The 26,033-nt window shown below is 35.2% G+C and overlaps 1 protein-coding gene across 1 annotated transcript in view; it reads right to left on the bottom strand.

Annotated features, from left to right (window-relative positions):
* Positions 1-26,033, bottom strand: part of LOC129509653 (cadherin-10) — a 113,471-nt gene that overhangs the window by 13,011 nt on the left and 74,427 nt on the right. The window contains exons 5-8 of the mRNA XM_055325461.1: positions 15,002-15,189; positions 12,964-13,217; positions 8,407-8,543; positions 2,944-3,065 (exon numbers count right to left, since the gene is read on the bottom strand). Coding sequence (XP_055181436.1) covers positions 2,944-3,065; positions 8,407-8,543; positions 12,964-13,217; positions 15,002-15,189 — 701 coding nt within the window. The remainder of the gene's footprint in view (positions 1-2,943; positions 3,066-8,406; positions 8,544-12,963; positions 13,218-15,001; positions 15,190-26,033) is intronic.

The following is a 26,033-nucleotide window of genomic DNA, read 5'->3' on the forward strand; positions in this document are numbered from 1 at the left end:
TAAATATGCATTTTCAATTGTGATTATAAATTATAATTTCAGTTTATTTTTATAAACCAGAACAATTTCAGAGAACGTAATGGCCACATCATTACCTATATCTGTAAGAAGTTATTACAGTTTACATATCCATATATGGATGTATCCATATCCATATGTATATGTACCCTATACATGGAAGTATGTGTTAAAATAGAAATCAGAAGTTGGCAACAAGAAGGAGGTAAAAACATCTCCCCTGTCTCTACATATGAACACTAGCTATTTTATTTCGACTGGAGACAAGTTCATTTTGACTCATTTCCAATAAAACAGGTTGCCACAATTATGGGGAAAAAAAACATTTTTTGATATCCAGTATTCATTTTGATGTCCCATATTCATTTTGAGCATATGAAGAATGTCCAGTATTCATTTTGAGCATATGAAGAATAGACACAGATAAGTCATTTATATTTCATCTCCTTAGAGATTATATAATCGGTTTGTATTTTTACTAGGCTATTCTAAAATAACATCAAATCAACTTGAGGGCTTTTTCAGTGATCATGCCATAATAGAATGTGGGATTTTGTGGGGAATGTGTGACACATGGATTTTAAGATATTTAAATAAGAACACCGGTCACCAAGTTGTAATGTTTTCACTTTTTCAGTAGGAAAAAGTGTAGTTAGGTAAGTAACTAAACAGTGTTCTGTGGAAATATGTAATAGGATATTTGAGGTTTGACAAAGGCCTAGAGCTTAGATACTACCTGTGGGCAGATAACAAGCAGCAGTCCTCCCTGGGAAGACTCTCTGGGAAATGTGTGAGACTGAAGTGCTACTTCCTTCCATAAAGATTAAAAATTATTAAAATATATTTTGTTGACTGAAGGAATGTGGTATGCATGAGGGAAAATGAAAGAAAAGTGTAACGGCCAGTCTTCTCTCCTCTCCTTTCCCAAGGGACTCTTTCTGAGATGGAAAGGATGAAGAGTCAAGTAGCCTAGTTTGGGCACAAGAGGGGACTGTTAATTTACATCAATTTTAAGTTGCATCTTTTCCAAGGGGGAAAGTCTCCTATCCTTAGAGCACGAAATAGGCGGAAAAGAAAGAGAAGATGGCAATTAACTTAATCTGTCTTCTCATTTTGTCCACACACCAAATAAATGGAATTATTTCCTATGTTGTTGTTCAAAGTGCTACTTTTAAACAGTACTTAATTCAGAGGACAATTGAGTGGGTTGAAATACTCTATAAATAACCAAAGTACCCCCCAAAGTCCTAACAAGCTCTTACTGCCTTAGAAGGAGGGGAGACAGAGTTAACAGTAATGTCAAGGAAGTTAAAGGGAAGGTCTTTTTCCACATAACCACCTTGGTTTGGCACATAACCATCTGCTAGGCTATTGTAACCTAGAACTCCACCACTGCAGAACAGTTTAGTTTAAGCAACCATTTATCCGCCTCTAGACCAAATGACATTGAACAAACTGATCTTATTAAAAATAACTTCTATTGGAAACTATTGCACATTCAGCCAATTAGATGAAAATTATTAATCATGTTATTCCTATCAATTTGTCAAAATAGGTTACTTTTTAGAATAGAATTGTCTTTGATTTTGTCATTTTTCTTCAATATGCCAACTGTTTTTTTAAGTCCAAAAAATATAAAGTTACTGAACCAGATTTAGTTTTTTTTTTAAAGAGGCATAAGAAAAAAATCCCTTGTTTTGTATATTTTGAATACATTCAGAAGTCAGTATTTAAAATGACTCAAATGCTTTGAAAAGATATCTCTTGAAAATCAAATAGAATAACTGTAGAGGACGCAATGCATGCGGCAGTTGTAAAGTGGGTAATTTATCTCTTAGAGAAAAGCCTTCAACTTATATCATGCTGAGCCTGCCAAGCAGAGGACTATTTGGAATGGTGTTTTCAGGGCAAACACTGTTTCATTAAGAAGTAGGTCGGAAGTAGCATTGTCATTTAAATATTCCAAATGAAACATTTCTATAACATTTTCGAATAAAAAAAATGAATCCAATTGCAGCAATTTCACCATTTCAAACAATAGACAGGCTATTGAATTCCTGTTAGAATCTTCAGAAGGAAGAATTTGTGTTATTCCACAACGTAATTTGCATAAAAATGTAACAATGACATTGATGTTTATAAAGAGCATCAAGTGATGTCAAAACACAATACAGTCTTGTGATGGCTCCTCTTTCTTTAATAAAACACATTTGATTCCCAATTATTATTTATAACATGCAGCTTCCTTCTGTGAAGATAGCACTCAAACCAATTAAGAGCATTTCTTTCAGCCATATACACTGGAGCTTTTCAAACAACAAAATGAGTCCACTGAGGAAAAGACTTAAAGAGTCATAAACAAAGCTGATGTAGGAAGAAGGTTTCAAAGGACGAAAACGAAGTCATTAAGCACTCTAAGTGTTGCTATGATGATAAATATAAGTGTAAATCTAAGAGTGAATCTTCAGGCCCTGCTTTGAAATCATTTACATACATTGGAATATTGATGCCACATTTCGCTGATCCCATGTATCTGTGTCTGTGTTTCTCCTAAATTCCATCTCCCATCTCTTCTAGGGGTTCTCAATATTTACCTAAAGAAACAGCAGAGGGTTTTTTCCCCCCTCTTTTTGTTTGCAAAAATGTAAACAGTGAAAGTTTTTTCTTCTTACTCCTTAACTTTGGTGGCAACAATACATCTTACATTTTCTTCAGAGCTTCACAAAAGAAATGTGAAACTTGCTATAGTGTCACTTAGAACATTTTCCAACCCTAAAAATATCAGTTTTTTTTTTTTAATATATTACTGAGACTTAAAGGAGTATTTTTTATCTCTGTTTACTCATCCTTCTTAAGCCTGGGAAAATAAAACATTGAATAAGCCCTTAGAATCTTCCGAAGCTTTTAAGTCCTGTGGGTGCTCACCTGCCCTGGTCTGGCATTTTCACATACAAAAGTGTCATAGAACACAGCAAATTGTGGGGCGTTGTCATTAACATCCAAAATCCTCACAAAAACAGCCACGCGAGTCATCTCTTTGGGATTGTCTAGAAAAGGGAAAGGAAAAATTCGTTTAGGAAGACACATTTGTGTACCAGAGTTAATTTATGTAAGCATCTTGTGGATATTAAGTGCTCACATAAAAATAAGCATCGTGTTCATTCTACCAACATAATGAGCAAATACAATAAAGAAAATTACTACAGAGCCTAATTAAGTAGTCATAAATTCAGTTATTATTGGCCTCAAGAGAACTACTATTATTTTGGAAAATCTTTATAAAAGCACAATCCAGTGTAATTGAGTTCATATTGTATTTGTGTCCTTACCGTCTAAACATGAGAAAATGAACAAATATTTATTAAATCTTTGTCGTACAATATTATTTTTTTTACTAAGTTTGTGGATGAAGAAATAATTTTAAATAAACTACTAACTTGCCCACGGTCATTAGCTCCTAAGTGGTAGTTGTTATATTACAACTTATCCTTCTGACTTCTTTAATCACAAAAAATATTCCAACAGCTACTCTGAACTCTCTTTATGGAAATTTTAGTATATAGCTACTAATTTTACAAGTTGGGTGGAAATTTACAGTAAAATATAAGGCTTTGAACGTTTCAGTAATTGTTATTGGTACCTTGTCAACAATCCAGGCTCAATTTTATATAACAAAAGTAGCTCAATAGCAACATATAGTATAATGATCAGGATTTTTTGTTTGTATCAAAGTTTTCACATAAAAATATGCATTAAGAATTGTTTTGATTTGTAACTGGAAATTTAAAATATAAATGTCTATTTAGCTTAGTCTTGGGTAACAACCTTGTATTAATCGTAATTACAGTATCTCCACGATGGGTTTTTCTAGACACTATTATTGATATCTGAGAGTGTTTTGACATCTTAAATTCAGGTTATATTTATCAGCCTTTGTGATATCAAAATCTGAGTCTTTGGATATAGTTCAATTTTTGTGTCGACTTCAGCAAAATCAAACTGAAGATCAACAGCAAAGGAGAAAGGAGGTAATTAGCTAAAAACAAAGTGAAACAGAACAAAACAAAATAACAGATGAGGTGAGGGACAATAGCAATCTTACTAAATGGCCTTTACTAACATGGGTTATGGATAGTATCAGTAACCCTTGTGAAATTTAACGACTTTCTAATTTTACCCATGTAATTTTCAAATACAAGGGTAAAAAGTATTGTTATACACAGATAGGGAGTATATTACTATTCAAAAGAATTTATTTCTCCTCTTTTCTCTCAATGTAATTATAATGTTACTAAAATAATGAAATCAGCACTTTTAAAAATACTGCGTAAGAACTGATTACTCATCAGGGTAAAAACTAAATCCACAAGGATAAATGGGCTTACAAGGTTGAAGTCCTACGAAGGGAGGCAGACATAATTCTAAATCCATGTGAAGTGTACTTTCTGCCTTCCTTTTTTCAAGAGAAACTTTAAAAGACACCCTTTATTTAACACCCCTTTCCATTCTTAGTCTTTTTCACCCATATGTGTTCCTTTCCCAGATTCTGATTTCACATTTGCTAATGGTTTGTGGCCTATTGTTCATTTCTTAGTATGGGTTGAAGAGTTCAGACCCTGGAGCAGAACAGAGATGCTTGGATTCCCAGATTCACCACTTACTCCTTGTGTGCCCATCGGCCAATTTACTCCACCTCTCTAATGCCTTAATTTACTCAATATAAATCAAACTGGAACTTCTAACCTATGGCATTATTTGAAAAATTAGGTAAGTTAATGTATAAAACTATCAAAAACTATTATCTAATTATTAGCATGTATTAGCACGTAATACATGTCACCTATTATTACTGAGGTATCTTTATTGTCACTGTGACACCTTTTGCATTTTCTTACATTACTTGAGAGCTTATGCTCTTTTACTGCACAATAAAAATACATTAATTAGTTTTCCTACCATTCATACAGATCTGAAGAGAACTATATTTGGGGAGAAGTGGAGAAAGGGAAAAAAAAAGGTAGAAAAAATTATATCCCAGTCTTTTCCTACCTCCCCTAGTCCTAAAACCATTTACAAATAGCCAGAGTTCACCTACATGGGGTTCACCTACAAATGAACCCACGACCTACCTAGAGCTGCACAGTTGCTATGGGTGTGAATGGTATGATTCTTGCATATTTCCTAGGATGTGCTTTTCATCTCCTTATATAGTTAGCAGACATAAGCAAAATATTTTCTCTCAATGTAGAGTCTGGACATAAAAATAACTCTCGTTGGTAGCACTTCACTTTCTAAGTATGCCACAGAGGGCAAGGGAAGCAGAACAATTTCAGATTTAAAAAAAACTACAGTCAGTCCTTTCCTTGACACGAGAGGAAGATTCTCCAGAATGGTAAGATCCTTCCATATTTCCTAGAATCAGCTTTTTGCATCTCCTTATATAGTTAGTGGGCCTAAGCAAAATATTTTCTCTCAGTGTAGAGTCTGGACATAAAAATAACTCTCGTTGGTAGCACTTCACTTTCTAACTATGCCACAGAAGCCGGGAGAGGCGGAACAATTTCGGTTCTAAAAAACTGCAGTCAGGCCTTTCCCTGACACAAGAGGAAGATTCCTCAGCTTCTTTACAGATAACTCAAGCCTCTTCAAATCAAAAGCTAAATCCACAAGGATAAATGGGTTTGCAAAACACCGGGCCTAGCGTCACCTATTCAAACAACAGCCCTTACACGAATCTTTTTACTGTAGATCCTGCAGCTTATGCACAAGTGAAACCATAAGGCACTGCAAGAAGCATCACGGTAGGAGGCATATTAACCACCTGATTCTCTCAGAGCCATCCAAGCACACTCTACTAATAGCAGGAGTGTATCAGCAATAAGGGATCCTATCATGTGAAAGCGTTCCTACACCCATATCCAAGAAATGGAAAGCTTAAATCACTATCTAGAAAGCCAAGCCTTTTAGAAAGATGTATCTCTTCTACCTGCAAAGGCCAAGAATTTCCACTATCAAGGAACTAGGTATAGGTAATGGAGCTCTTTGGCCATAAACTTTGCTCTCCGGATCCCAGGATGTAATGCAATGATCATAGTAAAGTTTTCAGATGTGGTGAGAGGAACTCATTAGTTTCTACAACGGATTTCTACAATCCAATTGTGACCTTAATTTTAGATTTTGTGTTCTTCAAATGGCATTTAAAAATATTTTTGAAGAAGAAAAAGAGAAGTTATTTCATGGTATAATGCACTAAATAATTACCTGAGGTGGTACTTGCCGTATGATGTGATATACTGCTGTGGAATGTAGAATTAAACTGTTAGAGGCAGGGCTTGAAAATGCATTGGTAAGAAGTACATTTAAACATCCTTCTGCCCCGCTTAGGGCTTGGCGTGATGCATGCTCACCACATACCCAGTGCTTAAAATCTAGTAAAAACAATTTCCTATATGCTGTTTCCCTCTCTCCCTTATCCATTTAATACCCAGAACAACATAATGGGCCTCTGACTGCTTGTGGCTTGGCAGGTAGGCATTTCCAGCAGTTACTCCATAAATTGATTTCACTTAAGGGCAAAAAATAGGTTTAGTTCTTAAAAAGAAGAACGTAATTGGCTTAGCTTTTTACAGAATTGTAATTACTTCAACTAGCTTTAGAACTTAAATTTCTCAAAGTATCTGAAATGGAAAATGCAATTCCTAACTCATTAGGCTTGAATTAGGATCTTGAATCACGCAGAGAGCACAAACAACCATGATTCTGGAATGATCAGATTGGACCCTGTCGGGCATATCTAGCTGTGGTGATATGGAGATAGATAATAGAAATAAAAGCTTTTCTTAAAAGAAAAACGAAAAAAAAAAAAAAAAAAACACAACTCTTCGGTTGGCCTTAAAAGGCACAGCCATTTATATCTCATGTTGGAAAAAAACTGGGTCGTATGGGTGGTGGAGGTAATCTGTATTTTAGAGCCAGATTTAAGGAGAAAGCGAAATCTTTGAATTCGTTGTTAATGATCTGTTCAGCTTAGTTCCATCCTTCTGAGACTTTTGGTGACCTGGCCTCATCGTCCTGCTTTCCCAATGCTGGAATGGTGGCTTCAAATAAGGTGACCTTGATGTGTGTTTGTCGATTCAGCCTAGCACCTCAGGTCTGGAATGTATGGGCTTAGTCTTGCACCATGATTCAGTCCCTATTAATGCTTCTTTTAAAAAATAGTTCAAGAGTTGCTTTACACCAGTAAATCACAGAACAGGAATTAGAAACCACGGACAGGTTTGCATGCGTGGACAAAGGGGCTTCAGAGGCATGTGCAATTGTACAAAGCCTCACCGTGAGGAGGGCCTCATGCTTATTTTAAGGCTCTGCGGTTGCCATGTTAAATGTCTGAGTCATTTTCTACCAAGAGGTCTGACATTTCTATTCCATAATGGGCTCCACAAATTATGTGGCAAGTCCTGTGATTGGGCAGTAACCTTTGCAATTAGAGACAGATTTGATTTGAAGCCTAGTTCTGCCTGTTATTCCTTGGGATGGAATTTTATAAATTAAGTGTTGAATTAAGTACTGGATCTAGAAATAGAAAGACTAGCTTTAAATCTCAGTTTTACTACTTCCGACATTGTGACTTTGGGCAAGTTACCAAAACCCTTTGGAGCCTTAATTCCTTCTCTGTTAAATAAAGTCAATAGGAATATTAGCAAGAAAATTAATATGAAATTCTTAGACTAATACCTGGCACAGAGTGCTTAATATTAGCTATTGTCACCAATACCTTGGTTTCCTAATCTGCAAAAAGGAATAATACTACCTACATGTCTGTTGTTAAATGGTACACACCCAGCATTTAGCATTGATGTTAATTTATAGTGCCCATGTAATCAATCTAGTGTATGTATTTTCCCCCAAAGAGGATATCTTTACTGCCCAATTCTAGACGATTTTTATTAGTCAATATTAAATATTGATTTGGGATACCTATAACTATCCTTCAATATATATAGAAACTACTGAAGTATAGGTGTTGAGAAGCCTTTTTTTTTTTGCTTGAAATCAATGTTTTATTCTTTCTTTGTTCAAGATTTTATTTTATTTTATTTTTTATTTTATTTTTTTTAAATAAATTTATTTTTTATTGGTGTTCAATCTACCAACATACAGAATAACACCCAGTGCTCATCCTGTCAAGTGCCCCCCCAGTGCCCGTCACCCATTCACCCCCACCCCCCGCCCTCTTATTTAAATTCCAGTTAGTTAATATATAGAGTAGTATTAGTCTGAAGCCTTTTAAAAACTTAAATTAAAATTACAGTTCATGTGTATAATGAGAAGGAATTATTTTTAATAATAATTACATGTTAAGTATTATAAACATGAAATTCATCTTACTGATTTCAGCAGCTATAACAGTAAGATTGTGCCATTGAGATAGTTCACGGTCAAGTGGCTTTGATGTATAAAGGGATCCATTTCCAGAATGTATGTTAAAGATCCTGTCAAGGTCGGTATGACGATCCAAGGAAAATCTGAACATTGAAAGCAAGGAGAAAAACATGGCAATATTACTGGTTTGCAGGAGAAAATGGTGTAATGCAAACACACGGACAGTAACCATATAACAATTTCATAAAAGCACATAGTACTGATGTAGAATGAGGATTGTTTCATTGATTTATCACACACACAGGCACACATACAGAACCCCCACCCCTGACATCTTTACCTTCCTCCTCTTCCCAAGGCATGAGCTAGCACTTTGTTCAGCATTCAAAATGCTGACCTCCTGAATAGTCATTTTATTAAATCACTATCTATTGCCATATTCAACTGGCTGCTGGGAAGCTGTTGGTTTTTTGTTTGTTTGTTTGTTTTGTTTTATTTTCTTTTCTTTTCCACAAAATAGTTGGCATTACAGGTGGTTACATTACCAACAACTTGACCTAGTAGTTGAAAATACTTTTAAGGAATTACTGTAAGGATTGAATGCAAAAAAGCATTCCCCGAAGCAGAGTCGTTTTCTTAGTGCTGAAATTGGAGACATTAGTTCATCATAGTAGTAGATGACCAATGTATGATGATGTTTAGTGACTCCATGGCATATACCCATGGAGCTTCAGTTTGTTAAACACATGCACCATTAAAAAAATGTATACGTATTAACTAGAGATGTTTTAAAACAGAAAAGTTTAGGATAGGAATTTTTATACATTTGTACCAAATAAAGTCTCAGGGGGGGGAAGAAAAGTCTTAACATATGTATAGACAACAAATTATGCTGCAAATTGATTAAAGGCATTTGTTGGGGGAATCACTCTAAAGCCTAACACTGGGTTGATCCGTCAGGTTGCTCTAGTTGGAATAAATCTCATTATTTGGATTATTTGGGGAATTGTCAGGCAAGGTTTAATATAGTTATAGCCCTCATCACTACCTGCCATTTCACAGACCTAGTGGCTTACAAATGCTTTATAGTTCCTGAGTAAGCAAGCATAATCCTCAAGTTATATTTAATGCTCCATATTGAAAAAAAATTAACAAAGCAAAACAAAGATGACAGGTCCAAGAGTAACATTCAGTAATGGCTTGTATTTTCCTAAGCCACAACCTTCATTTATTTTAAGGAAAATTCTATGAAATATTATTTTTAAATTGTGTTTTGTAAGTAATAATACAAAATAAATTTAAGGAGCCCTAAAACTCTTCTCTCTTTTAATGTTCCAAATCTGTATGATATTTACAAAACTCAGTTGAAACCAACAATCCTTATGATGGGTTTTGATTAAATTGCATTAAAAGAACAACGTAAGCTGTCAGTACAGCTAATGTGATTTTACTTTGGAGGACTGCTTATTTTAGATTTTTATTTTAAATCAGTTGTTAATGGAACAGATCAGAAATTAACAAATCTCCTTAATAAGCTCTAGCCACACAACATGAATAATAAGCTCTATTAACACAACATGAATGCAGTTTTGCATTCAAACCACATATCTTACCATTCACACATACATTTGCAAAACATTGAATCTCTGTATCTGGAATAATTCACAAATTCTGTCTCAAGTTGACAAAATTCCTTTACTACTGAAAGACTCAATGTAAATTTTACCTCCTCCACCCGCGTGTTCCATGATTACCTAAAGTAGAAACTTATTTATCCCCTTCCATCCTAAGGTACTTGTACCATTCATCACTAAATACAATATTGAAAGGTATCATTTACCACATTGTATTAGGAATTCATTTCAACATCAAAATGTGAGTTACATCACAAAAAGGAAATCAAATCCGAAAAGACCCAAGCATCATTTTTGAAATGTGATAGGCACTTGTCTCATACTGAATCTTCTTCCTTTATAGACTGAGAACTCCTTGAGAAATACATTACTATCTGATAGGGGATCCACAAATATTTGTTAAATGGAAAAAAGAATAATTAAATTCTTTGGCATTTTGGCAAATAAGTTTCCTTATTTTTATAGAAATATGACATGAAATTGCAATATGCAAATCCATATAAATCATTATTGGGCTTGTCAAATCATTTTATGTGTCTTTTGTTTTATTTCTTATAACTTGGTTTAAAAGCTAATGACAAAATTTAGAGGATTATGTAAAATTATCTCAAAGATAGAGAGATCCTGGTTCTCTTTCAAACATTATATAATTATGTTTTCCAATTTTCTATTGGCAAATAATTTTTGCTAATTTTCATTCTCCTTTTTAAAATCATTTTCAGAACATTTAAGTAAATCCCTTTGATTATTGCATTAACAACCATAATATGACCTAAACAATTTATAATATGTCCAGTATTATCTATTTCATAAATAGTAAAGGTATTTTATTTCTGATTTTATATATATAAGTATATATGTAAACATATATGTATAAAACCTGTATGACCTATCAATATTAACATCCAAAAAATTCAATTGCATTTTCTACAAGTTAGCATAAATTCAATCCTATGAAACTCTTACAGCATATATTTTGTTATTAATAAGCAATAACATCATTAATTCTGTTACCATATAGTATACATAAATGGATTCTTTCCTTAGGCTTGATTAAATATTTTATTTTTGCTTAAAAATTCTACAGGCATATTTTGACCTATAATAACCATCAGTGTATAAGAGGATGCAAAATCTATTACATTGTGTGGAGAATATCTTTATATTGCCACTTTAAAAAACACTGGATTTAAATGGAACTCTTTTTAAAAATATTATATTTCATTTAAAAATAGCCACTTTAAAACCAGTAACACAGAACATAGCCTGTTGAGGTCACTTAGGAGAGCTATGCCAAGAAAATGCTTGGAAAGTACTGAATAGGTAAAATTAAACATGTATATTGGTTATATAAAAGCTTGAAAGGAAAAAAATACCCAAGCAATACAGCAATTTCAATGAAGACAAATGGACTGAGGAAGAGGCAATTATGGGGAAGTCACGCTGGCAGCTGGGAACTCCACATGATTACCATGTATGTAACCTGTGATGCTCTCTGTGAAAATAAGAAAAGGTAATCTGAAAGGACATAGATGGACCCAGAGCGTATAATGGTAAGTGAAATAAGCCAGTTAGAGAAAGACAAATACCATATGATTTCACTCATATGTCAAATTTAAAGAACAAAACAAATGGACAAAGAAAAGAATAAAGAGAGACAGATAAACCAAAAAAAAAAAAAAAAAAAGCAGACTCTAAACTACAGAAAACAGAGGGTTCCCAGAGAGGAGGTGGTCAGGAAATGAGTGAAAGAAGTGAAGGGGATTACGAGCAAGCTTGTCTTGGTGAACACTGAGGGATATGTGGACGTGTCGAATCACTGTTCTGTTCACCTGAAACACGTAACACTGAGTGCTAACTACACTGGAATTAAAAAAAAAAAAACATAAAAACAAAACAAAAAAGAAATGTTTAGATAAAATTATATACATCAAATACTAATTTTCATATATAAAATATGACTTCACTTGAAAATGTGGCAAATCCTGTAGCATTTTTAACTTTAAAGAGTCAGAGTCACATGGCATATAAAATTAGAGATTCTCGACATTTTGCTGTTGTATACTTCGGAATCAGAGAAGAGTGTGCTTGGAAATTGTTGACTATCCCTTAAATGCTTACTTGACTTGTCCAGAGGGAGCAAGGGGGAGAAAATGGACCTGTTGAGAATAGGGAAGTGAATGAAATCCAAAACTCACGATGTACTAACGGTTTAAAATGAATAGTCAGTTTGATAATCAATATTATATATCTGTATAATATAAATATCTGTATTACTTTAAAAAGGACAGAACAAATGCCAATAAAAAACTTAAAAAAAAACAACTTTTGAATCTCTCTCATTTGTATGCATTTATTACATCTCCTATGTTTTTAGGCTGCCCTAAGAGAGCAAAGCGAAGCAAAAAAAAAGGGGGGGGAATTGAAATTACTCTGATCTTTCTATAATGCTTTAGTTTTTTTAAAAAAAGTATTTTTGGATAAAGCCAAAAAAAAAAAAAAACCCCTCCCCTTCTTTGGTGGTAGTCTAAAGGAGTTTCCAAAATGTGACATAACTGCACTGTAACATTGTTGTAATTATATTCTTTCTATTACAGCTCTCAACTTCGCATAGTGTTTGACAACTGAAAGCCCAAATAACGAGACTTGGTTCCATCGTCGCACAGGTGCCACAGTGCCCTTCATCTGTACCCAGGTCAGAACAACAAATATGGTGAAGAGACAGATGATACAAGGTAGGTTTCAGGCTAAGAGGCCCCGGCCCTCAAACATTCAGAAACAATCTAAACACTTGCGCTCATCAGATTTATGTACCCCTTACAGAGAGACTCCTACATCTCAATGCATTAAATGCTATAAATAGATGTTCACGATCTCTCTATTTATTTTAAAATTCCCTTTCTTTCATCTCAAACATAGGCATAATTACCTAATGGGGCTAGAAGTAGAATCTGGGTCCCTTGCCATCACAGTACCAATGATCGTGCCCACTTCAATATCTTCATGAACTTCAAACAGGTAGGAGGATCTGCTAAAAACAGGTGGTTCATCCACATCTTCTACAGATATTTTTACGATCGTCGTGTCTTTAAATGGTCCCAGGTAATAAAAACGTGGATCCACATGGGTGTTTTCTGCTTCAACCTTCAGAGTATAAAGTCTTCGGCTTTCATAGTCAAGTGGCTGTATAAGTAAATAAATCATCAAATTAGAGTGAGGGAAATTGGATTATAAGTCCCTTTCAAGTTACAGTGGGATTTTTAAAGCCCCTTTGAGTTCTATTAAGTTGTTCATTAAGTGTAAACAATTAAAAGGAATCAAAAATAATAAGATAACCTTTACCTACCAGGGTTCAATTTTTACTTTTCAGGTTCTCAATGTGTAATACTTCAGAACACAGGAAGATTAGATTTTTACATCTTGGACAAATTAGAAAGGGTCTTAAAACCTAGCTTATAATGTGGTGACTCTTTGGCGCCTGCCTTTGGCCCAGGGCGCGATCCTGGAGACCCGGGATCGAATCCCACATCAGGCTCCCAGTGCATGGAGCCTGCTTCTCCCTCTGCCTGTGTCTCTGCCTCTCTCTCTCTCTCTCTGTGACTATCATAAAATATATATATATATATATATATATATATATATATATATATATATATATATAATGTGGTGACTCATTAAAAAAAATGGGTTGAGGGATTGTGTGCTTATGTGTGCCTGGGTGTGTGCGGAAGTGCTGGCAACTACTTCATGTTTGTAAGCAACTAATCCGGTCATATTTTTACATTTATGCTGTGGTCCTGTCCATTCAGTTTAATGGTGTGGGACTACCTTAACTTTACAACATTTCGAAGACTAGGAGAACTTTCGATAGTTGTATGAAACACGCAAGATAAGAAAGACTTTAAAAATAATAATAATAAATAAATAAAAATAAAAATAAAAAGATAAGAAAGACTTTGAGTAAAGAGCACAGAGAAAAACTCTGATAGCAAATTAGTCATTGGGTTACATTATGAAAGAAAAAAGGAAAACGTAAACATCGATGTAGTTTGACCATCAACAAGTGTAAAGTCAAGCTCCTCCCTTCCCACTCCTCAAAGGTATGTTTTGTTAACAGGGAAAAAAAAGACATTGTTGAATCATATTCCTTCCACCTTCCTTTTTCATCTGATAAGGTGTAGATTCCATTTGCATTACTATTACTTTCCAGTCATGAAAAACAACAAAGAAGGAGGCTAGAGAGCACAAAGGGCAGGGGGCTCCCTCCTTTACTGGTCACTGTCCATTTAAAAACATTTGTTGGGTACCTTGGCCTTTGCAACAGCATCTCTGGATAGTTTTGTGATTACTCAGTGCTTCAGTGGTTACTTCATGTTTTTAGGACATGTCATTAGGATCTAAGTTTTATTGGGCCTTGATTTTTTTTTTATTATAATGGTGGTACTGACTACAAGGAAAAAAAATGAGTTACCTTTAAACTGTATCACTGAGCATATGTTAGCAGAAAAGTTTAATTTACGTAGCAGAAGGGAAATTGTGAACAATTAAATTATCTTCCAAAATATGCTCTTTTTATTAGCAACTCTAATTATTGCTTCATACATCTGGATAGATGCCATGCTACTTTTTATGCCTCCAACTGTGATGATATATTGCCATTATTAGCTATTAACTGCTTTTTCCTAAGAAAACAATGTTATTTTGGGAGAGGGTTAATAATCTGGTTCAGAAATAGAGTCACACGTATATTAATTCGCCTTTTGAATTTTCTAAGACCTCGGGTTTCATGTTTCAATCAAAAGAATTTGGTCGAAATGTCTGAGGAGATCTTTGGCCTGATGTTTCTCATACTTGTGCACAATATAAATCGCATTTGGACTGACAGTGATGTCTCTCAATGGTTAATGCATGAGCGGATAGCACGTAAGGAAATTTTTATTTGCTGAATTTATACCGATGCCGCGCACCTTTTTCACAGTTATGATGCCTTCCTGTGTGTCCTTCTCAGTTATGATGTCAAACATATCAGTCCCATCACCATCAATGATTCGATATTCAACTTCTGCATTTTTCCCAGTGTCAGCATCAGTTGCTTTTACGCTCCCAATGGCTGTGCCAACTGGGGAAGACTCAAGAACACGAAGGTGGATGGTGTCTGCAAAAAATATAGAAAAGGGAGAAAGATAGAGAGAGATAGAGATTTCTCAATAGAATATTCAAAGTGAATTATGTATGAGAAAATATTATAAATCTTGAACTCTACACCAATGTTGACTGATTAATGAGTTGAATACACATGATTCAGATAAGACTAAATTAAGGTCTAGAAATGTAAAAAGTGGAATTTGAGGGCTTGGGCCTGTGCATATTACAAATAGTGAGTACCAGCCTCTAAAAGTGTTAACAATTCTGGCTTGAAAATGAGCACATTGTCTTTTTTTTTTTTTTTGTACAAATAAATACTAGAGATCAGCTTTGACTGCAGAGAGGTACCCGTGTTTATACAATCACCATGAATCCCAGAATATACAGGGAATATTTATATTTAATTGTTTTTCCCTCTGTTGTATTCAGTTATTGACTATTGTTAGGTTATTTCTGCTAAAGGACCAAATGTCACAAAATTCTGTGGAATCAGCTGTTAGTAGGGAGGAATCCTCTTTCTCTTTGTGGCAGGAGAAACAAAGGATGGTCTGTGGGAGAAATACAAAGAGGCCGTTCACAGTGTCAATTCTGACAAACTCCCCTCTATTCCAGTGCAAAACAGGAATTTATCTAAGCCCCCAGCTCACCTACTTGTGCTTCCAGTGGGAACCAACCTCTTCTCCTAGTGAGATTTATGTTCTAGCATCTGACCATAAACTACATATTACGGACAGATTAATCGACCTGAAGCACACTTCTGACTGGAGCACCTGCATGCTCCTAAACCTCACAGAATTCTCCTGAATAGACACAAGAAAGCCCAGACCTCTTATCCAGTTATGCTCTTTCTTGAGTGGATCTTTCTCAGTGTATTTTCCTTTAGTCACTTCTATGAAAGATTTTCACCAAACTGGACTTTTCAAAGTTTTCCTGTCTAAATCTCAATTTCCTAAATCTCTCTCTGTTTTCCATGTGGTATTTCCCTCACGTAAAAGTCTTTTCCCACTACCCTCTTATAATCACAATGGAATTTACCAGATTCGAGAAAATGGTGCTGTTACAGTATTATGGTAAGTGTTTGGAGGCTGTGCTCCTCAAAATGCACATATCGATGTTCGATCCCCCATTCAGTACCACAGAATGTGGCTGCATTAGGAGAGAGGGTCTATAAGGAGATAATTAAGGTTAAAGGGGATCATTAGGGTGGGCTCTAATCCAATATGGCTGGTGTCCTTACAAGAAGAGGAGTTCTGGACACAGGCACAGAGCACATGTGAAGACACAGGGAGAAGACAGCCATCTGGAAGCCAACCAGAGGCCTCAGAAGAAACCAAACCTGCTGATCTTGGGCCTCAATCTTGGACTTTTAGCTTCAAAATCTGAGAGAAAACAAATTTCTGTAGTTTAAGCCACTCAATCCGTGGTACCTTGTTAGGGCAGCCCTAACCACCTAACCCAGGCACCTCTATCTGTTTCCTTTGGGATGTCGTTTCATCAGGAGACAGCAGTAAGACTTGGCTTCCAGTAACCCCCAGTTGGTTTCAGCCTGTTTTTTGTTTGTTTGTTTTTACATCTTTCTCTCCATCTATTTTTGGCAACACACTATTGAAAGCAACTCTCAACTCATTGCTTGGCTACTGTCCTATTGGCTCTCTACCTGCATATTCAGATGGCTCTCACTCACCTCCTTCACATGACTGCCTCAGAGGCTTCATCAATAACCTTGATGAATATAGGCTTATTGAAAAACCACTCCTACTCATTCTACATATTACTCACAACAGCTACTCATCATATTCTTTATTACCTTTTCAGAACATTGATCATATGGATAATTATTCAGAGCTTCAAACTTCTTTGATTGGTCCCATTATTCTTAAAATAAAACATACATAAGCTGGCCTTCCATAAATTGGCTTCTCTGTCTTATTATCCTTTCTCTTAACTAATATTGTCCACAATACTGTCTCTTTTTAGGTTTAGGTTTTACCAATATGTTTTTCTCATTTTGATTTTCCACGTAACTCCTTTCCTGGCAACCTCTGACTCTTCCTTTTGAAAACACTATTTCACTATACTTCCATCACAGGACGTCACCAAGTCAACCTATTTACTACAAGAACTGAATCCCATTTGATAAATAATTAAATTATTAGATATGTTCGAATACATTTTAACAAATCTGTATCAACTAAATTCTCTGATCATGCTACAATTAAGTCAGAGGTTAATATGAAAAAGATCACTCCCAAATACTCATATCCATGAAAAGTTAAAAGAAAAAAAGTAATTTCTATGTAACTGATGGTTCAAGTAAGATACAAATATAGAGATCTAAAAATAATTGAAAAATCAGTGAAAAGAAATTAAAACATGAGGCATAGAAAAAAATTCTACTTAGAGAAGAATATTTATAACTTTATGTGTTTTTTTTTAAATTTTTTATTTATTTATGATAGTCACACACACACACAGAGAGAGGCAGAGACACAGGCAGAGGGAGAAGCAGGCTCCATGCACTGGGAGCCCGACGTGGGATTCGATCCTGGGTCTCCAGGATCGTGCCCTGGGCCAAAGGCAGACGCCAAACCACTGCGCCACCCAGGGATCCCCCACTTTATGTGTTTTTATACAAAGAAAAGACAAGCTGAAATTAATGAGCTAAGCATTAAACATAAGAACTAGGAAAGAAAGACATAATAACCATAAAAGAAAAAAAAAGTAAATAATTACGATAAAAACAGAAAGTGATAAAGTTGAAAACAAATATAGGAACAAGAGAATAAAAGTGCCAAAAGTTAGTTTTTTCAAAGGACTCACAAAATAAATAGATATGATGAAATGATTCAAGAAAAGGAGAAAAAGAGCAAAACATATTAAGAATTATTTTTAAAAATGCTACTAGAGAAAATGTAGTGACTTAAGCGATTAGAGCGTATTATGAACACTAGTAAGTCAATAAAATTAGCTAGTTAACTAGAGTGGTAAATTCCTAAAGATAATCAAAAATATATCAAAGCTACTAAAGAGGAAATAAAGCATGACTTAAAATATGATTAACACATAATATAATATGTAATATATGATTTAAATGATCCACCCTCCTAAATATTAGCACCTCAAATATTTTTAAGGAACATTCATAAAACAGAAGATTCCTTATTTTCTGTTCTTTTTTTCTTTTTTTAAAAAAAAATTATTCATGTATTCATGAGAGACACACACAGAGAGCCAGAGACACAGGCAGAGGGAGAAGCAGGTCCAGGAAGGGAGCCCAATGTGGGACTCGATCCCAGGACCCCCGGATGACACCCTGGGCCAAGGTAGACATTCCACTACTGAGCCACCCAGGTGCCCCCTGCTTTCTGTTCTTATGTGAAGTCTTCTGGACTAAAGTAAATGAGGCCTCTTTCCCACCTCATCATGAGATCAGTATAATCCTGACACCAACACCAGACAAGAGGCCAGGGGTTATATAGTGTGCACTAAAATTCAAGATCCATCACATCGAATTGTATAACATTCAGCAAGTTCATTTTTAATTTTTGATTTACCATCATTTACATTAAGTTTAGTTTTGGGGAAATGCTATTTTAATCACTTCACTATTAACTAGTTCTAGACCCTGTTTGGATTTCACCAGCTTTCTCATTAAAGTCTTTGCAGAGATCCTAATTTGCATTTGGTTGTCATGTTTTCTTACTCTCTCCAATCTGTGAGAATTTTTTAGTCTTTCCTTGTCTTCTATGACCTTGACACCTATGACCTTGACACTTTTAAGGAATACTGATCAGTTCCTCTGTAAAATGTCTTTCAGTCTGGGTCTATATTATATTTCTCATGATTAGATTGAGGTTTTGCATTTTTGTTGACAGTACACAGAAGTGATCTTTTCTCAGTGTATCATATATATATCAGGGAGCATAAGATGTTAATCTGTCCTGATCACATGGTTAAGAAGGTATTTCTGTTAGTTTCCTCTATGACTAATAAGTATTTTTTAAAATAATTAATGCATATCTTGGGAGATATACTTTAAGATATGCAAATATTCTGATTCTCCTCGAAAATCTGCCCATGGATTTTAATATTGATCTGAGATCTTATCTGCAATAATTAATAGTGTGATTTATTTATTTATTCATGAGAGACACAGAGAGAAAGGAAGAGACACAGGCAGAGGGAGAAGCAAGCTCCATGCAGGGAGCCCGATGCAGGACTCGATCCCAGGACCCCAAGATCATGACCTGAGCTGAAGGCAGACACATTCAGCCACTGAGCCACGCAGGCACCCCTACTGTGATTTTTTTAATGATGATTTTCTATTTTGTTGATTCTTTTCACATATTTTTATCAGTACGGACTCAATGATGTTTTGTTTTATACTATGTATTCTTATCCAAAAATATTCTATATATCATTTTCTGCAAATTCTTATAGGTTTATCAATGGGTGATCTTTTAGGTTGCTTATGATGCCTTTTCAATATGCTTCCATCATTTTTTAAAATTAATTTCTACACTTAGAATGGGGCTGGAACTCATGACCCACAGATCAGGAGTTAAATGCTCTACCAACTTAGTCAGACAGGTGACCCATCACTTTATTTTTGAGTACTTCCTTAATACCTGGCATCACAAAATGTTATGAGTTCATCTTATATTTTCTCCGACCAAGCCCTATAATCAGCTATATCTCAAGTCTTTTGGTGGAGATAGAGCCATAATTTTGAATACAATGTGGTATTCAAAACTTACAATAAATGGAATAACTTTTGCTTCATAATGCGCAGATGTGTCAAAAAGCCAGAAGGAAGGTAACAATTTGTATTTGAAATAAGAAATCTAATTATATCTTTGATATAAAAATAGAAATAACAGTAAGTGATTGCCGTTTAACTTGTTAATTGATCTTGGTTTTTAAAATAAAATATCTGTATCCTTCAAAAGGAATGTAGAGTGTTTGATTTATAATATTAGTGTTTAAGTTTCTACAGCATAAGGGAAAATCCTATACTATAATAGAATAAAAATATTTTAAAATATTATAATATTAAAACTTATGTTATAAATTCATTCTTATAACTAGCTGTACAACTTTATTTTAATTGTTGTTTCTGGAGAGGTCTCAAATTTTATTCCACTAGCATAAAACACAACCCTAATGCCCAAACACTGGTCACCAGTGTTCTCTATAACATATACTAAATTTTCTTGGAGATTTTCTGTTCTAAATTGGAGGAATGGGAAAGAAAGTAAGATCAGGATTTCTTCAGACAGAAATTGAAATGTCATATTAATGGGATCATAGAAAAACACAAAAATCAACTTCTTTCTATTGTTCATCATTTTTAAAATTTTACCATCAATAGTATAATTAGTTGATTAAAAAAAAAAAAAAACATTAAATCAGGCTTCTGGCATTGCCAGCTAGATAATTCAGTTCAACTGAAAAACAACTGTGGATCATATACTAAGATAGAAATATACTTTTGAAGGTATTTGAAGGTATTAAAGAAGTACAAGCCCCGAATTGACAGAAAATGAGACCCTACAGAAGCAAACAGAAAACTGAAGTCACATTTTGGCCTGAGGATATTTGTTATTCCCATAAAATTGACCATGATTTTTATGCCCTTTTGAAGCAAGGTGTCCATACATCTACCTCCAAGTAATCTAAAAAATGGTTCACGACACAAATAGTCTCCTCGATAACCCAGGACTAGTGTTTTGCATGGAGCATGATCTAGACACAAACCACCCTTCATAACATTTTATGTCCATAGTATGGGTTCAAATGATCCTAAAGAACTATAATTTTACAGACATAAGAATTTTAACCGCTAAGAGTGAAAGACGGCACGGTGGCATCCATCAACACAGGATCCTAAGGCAGCCCACAGTTACTTTAGGGAGAATCCGTGTCTGGATGAGAAAACCACTGAAATTATGCTACCTGGGAGGACCTGTCTTCACTGCCCCTTGCCACACTTTTCTCTTTCAAGTGCTTTTTACAAAAGGGAGACATTAAGACAAAAGAAATATTATAGCTCCGTGAAAATAGAGTTGTAAATATTTGCCTCAAAAAGACACAAAGGAAGGAAAATGATGGAGTTAGATGCCATAAGATCTGGAACAACATATCAAATGCCTTCAATGCCTGCTGTGATGCACACACACGCACACATAAATACATATGGATACACACACATACATGTGTATATATATATACCTGTACATACATATGGATATGTATATATTCTTAGCACGCAAATAGTTCTTTAATATTTTAATGGAATATTTTATCAACAATCTTTACAATTAAGCTTTTGAAATTTCCTAATGAAGATTAATGCTGCCCCACCAGACGGTTACAGGTTTCTTTGCCTTGATTATGACAAGATCACTTCTTCGGATTAACATAAGTGTCCTCTCTTTTTTCCTCATGTTTCAGAATAATCCCTAAACTACAAATACTAAGTAAGTCATATCTGTACAATAATCTAATTATTTTATTGCTAAAGACAACTTTTTAAAAAAGATTTTATTTATTTATTCCTGAGAGACCCAGAGAGTGGCAGAGACATAGGCAGAGGGAGAAGCAGGCTGCCTGCTGGACCCTGGGATTGTGACCTGAGCCAAAGGCAGACACTCAACACTGAGCCACCCAGAAATCCATAAGGACAGCTTTAACCTACACGGGAGGGCGATGACACAGAGATGTGTTAATTTCCAGCTTTATTCTGCAAAGGTCCCTCTTTAATTTCCTTACATATGCAAAAACTTTAGTTAAAAATTCTAAGCCAGTATCTTTTTGGTTTTGCTCAGCTCACTCACACACACACACACACACACACACACACAAATTGTTTCTAGAACTTTAATTTACAAGTAAAAGTAGGCCAATAATTTAGCAATCCTTAGTAAGGGAAAGATTTCTTTTTAATTTTTTTATTTATTTATGATAGTCACACACAGAGAGAGAGAGAGAGAGGCAGAGACACAGGCAGAGGGAGAAGCAGGCTCCATGCACCGAGAGCCCGACGTGGGATTCGATCCCGGATCTCCAGGATGGCTCCCTGGGCCAAAGGCAGGCGCTAAACCACTGTGCCACCCAGGGATCCCCATAAGGGAAAGATTTCTAAAATGAGACAAATGATTAACAAAACATAAAATAAAAGTTTGATAAATCAATCTCTGCTCTAATTAGCCACTTCTATAAATACAAGACAATATAGAGAAAGTGAAACATGTCACAAATAAAGAGAAGAAAATAATTTCATATTCACAAACATAGTATCTCTGAAGATCCATAGAAAAGACAAGCCATCAGAAAAATTAGTTAAGGAGTGAACAGCGAACAGTTCATAGTAGGGGAAACAAGAAAGACAAACAAAAATATACTGCATTTTAATCAAGTGAATGCAAATTAAGGCCATGATGTGATACTATTTTATACCTACTAAATTGGTAAAAATTAAATGCGACAAAACCAAGTATTAAAAGTATGTGGTATAATGAGAACTATTATGCAGAGCTGATGGGTATTAAATCTGGCACAATGACTTTGGGAGATGTATTAATTAGCTAGGGCTGTTTTAACAACGTGCAGAAAACTAGGTGGCTTAAAACAATGGGGATTTGTCTTCAGTTCTGGAGCCTGGAAGTCTGAGATCTGCGTACGTGCCAGGGCCATGCTTTCCATCATGGCTCTCTATATATAGAGAGAATCCTTCTCTCTCTTCTAGCTTCTGGGTTTGCCGAAAATCCTTGGTGTTCGTTGACTTGTAAGTACATAATTCCAGTTACATGGCCACCTTCTTCCTGTGTGTTCACGTTGTCTTCCCTTCGAGAATGCTTCTACGTCCAAAATACCCCTTTTTATAAGGTCTCTGGTCATGTTGGATTAAAGCCCAAACCCTAAAGACCTCCTTTTAGATTGATTGCTTCTCTAAAGACCCCATTTTTATATAGGGTCACATTCTGACATACTGCTGTTAACACATTTAAAAATATACTTTTTAGGGGCACCTGGGTGGCTCAGTTGATTAGGCATCCAATTCTTGGTTTCACCTCAGGTCATGGTCTCAGGGTTGTAAGATCCTGCCCTGTGTCAGGCTCCACGCTCAGTGTAGAGTCTGCTTGAGAGTCTCTCGCCCCCTCTCCTTCTGTCTCTCCTCCACTCGTGATCACTCTCTCTTCCTCTCTCTTTACAAAATAAATGAATACATCTTATTAAAAAAAAAGAAAAAAATACTTATATTTTTTAGGGGACACAACTGAACCGTTCATAACAGGAAACAATATGGGACTATACAATGTGAAGTTAAATAGTAGCATAAACAAAATCCAGCAACGCATGTGGAAATAGTTGCAGAAATGCCATATGGAATTACTATTTGTAAGATGGTAGAAAAAAAAAAGAAAAATAAGATAACTCAAATGTCAGATGGCATGAGAATAGGTAAATAAACTTGTCACAGTGCCTGGGTGGCTCTGTCAGTTAAGGGTGGGTCTTCGGCTCAGGTGACCTGGGATCGAGCCCCACACCAGGCTCCCGCTCAGTGGAGAGCCTGCTTCTCCCTCTTCTCCCTGCCTGCGTTCTCTCTCACTATCTCTGTCCCTCTCTCAATAAAATAAACAAATAAATTCTAAATTTCTTACTGAAGATTATGATCATCTAAGGAAGGAACTTGTGAACTACAGGATAAATGGAAGGAAGTAGACATCATTGAAAATGAATAGGTAACTGTGAGTTTGAAAAAAAACAAAACAAAACAAAACAAAAACGACATGGATTAAAATGTCAATGGACCTTTCAAGGTAACCCCTGATGCTAGAGAAACACTGAGCAATGTCATCAATATCTGTTGATAAAATTATTGTGGACCTCATTGGCATATTCATCAAGCGTGATAACCGGATAAAGGTAGTTTTAGACTCAGGAAACTTCCCTCCCTTTGGGCCTTTTAAAAGAACCTAATGAAGAATGCATTCAGGAAAATTAGGGGCTAAATCGAGATATGGGAATACATGAGATCTAGACAGTTTTGTATCTAAATTACGAAAGTAAAAAAGGAAAGTCTGAGATGGCAGGATTTCCTGAGCTATAAAGATCGCCAGCCTATATTGGAATGGGAATGCTGAGGACTCTAGGTGTGTAACCCTACAGCTGCCAACAGGAAGCTAAATGCTATAGGGCTGCTCACTGACAAACTCTGAGCAGCTGTACCCACATTAAAAGCACAAAGCTGTAATATCTTGGAGAAAAAACAACTTTGCTAAAGAGGATCTCTAATATTCAATAGTTGAAATTATTGCATGGGGAATAAAATGTCTGGCTTTGTCTCCGATTCGCTTGAGAGCCAGAGTATTCTCTATTAAATATTTTGGCACAAAAGATAAACATTTTACATAGTTAACAGCATAGTATTTTGATAAGCTCATTTTGAAAACTGCAGGTTTTTTTAAACAATTAAAATCTATCTATATATATATATCGTGCTTCTATTGAAAATGCCATTGGGACAGAAAGAGAGACACAGAATGGTGGATATAAAAAATATATAATCACATATTGTTTAAATTTGCTAAGATAAGCGATAGAGAAATGGGAAAAAACACGGATATGATTACATCTGGGGGATAACTGGTTGGAATGTTCCTTGGGCTCTATTTTCATTGTTTGTGAAAGGAAGTCGAAGGGTGATATATAAAAATATTTCAACAAATAATAAGAAGACATTGCTTACAGAATTGTAGCTTAACCTAGATGAACTAAAAATAACAGTTTTCTGTGACAATTAGAGCTAAAGGTGAGGAAGGATGAAAGAGGTGGCTTCTGTTTCTTTACTTTTTAGAAAAATCTATAAACTTAATTCTTTGATGCAAAATACTTTTAAATATTTCACTAGAAAACACTCCTGACGTTTTTAGAGATTATCAGGTTCTGGTGAAAGATTACCACATCATGGACCTTCTTTTAACAGACCGAGAAAGAACAAAAGAACAAAACATTTTATTGTTTCATTAATTTCATTGTCACATAGATTTCACTGAGTATTGTCTCCGGGAGTTTGTTCTCCCACTTATTATTTTTAGCTTGGACATTTTTGAGATTACTTGTATTTTTAGGCACATGCTTAGCTTCTGAAAATCTGTCTGCTTTAAACTTGTCATTATAGTTCTGGTCAAGGATCCAACATTATTTATCATTTCATTTTACTTCTTGGTTGGTGCAGGCTCTTTCTCCACTGCAAAGTTCATTTTCTTTTGGGGGGAGTAGGCATTATATACGTTAATTTTCAGTACCTTCTGAGACTTAAACAGGAAAGTAAACGTGTTTCATTGGTTCATATTATAATAAGCCTAAACTTAAGATATCTGTATCTCAGTTGTCTTCCATAGTGATTTGTTGGGACACACACACACACACACACACACACACACCACACATATAGTAGGTGAGCTGTGAATATGTGTCTACATACATATGCATACATACATTCATTTATCCCTGAGACATTAATAAGATTATTTTCAAGGTGTCTCCTACTTTCCAGAAAAGTTTCACACTTTCCATGATTAAGATTGAGCCCATTCATCAAGATGGCATAAATTTAATTCTATGTTAAGTGATTCAGATAGCTAAATTATCCAGATACGTATGCTGCATACTCACATAAAATACACAGACACATTCGTGATTGTTTTAATTACATGACAACTTCAGTAATTCATTGGTTCAACGATTTATTCGGTGCCCAACATATATAATTTAATATTGTTTTCTCTGGAATTGCGTTCACGTTCGTCAACCTATTGAGGGAGATTGTTTTGGTTTATTTCAAAGTTA

Source organism: Nyctereutes procyonoides, unplaced genomic scaffold (genome assembly GCF_905146905.1).
Source record: "Nyctereutes procyonoides isolate TBG_1078 unplaced genomic scaffold, NYPRO_anot_genome, whole genome shotgun sequence".
Taxonomy (NCBI): Eukaryota; Metazoa; Chordata; class Mammalia; order Carnivora; family Canidae; genus Nyctereutes; species Nyctereutes procyonoides.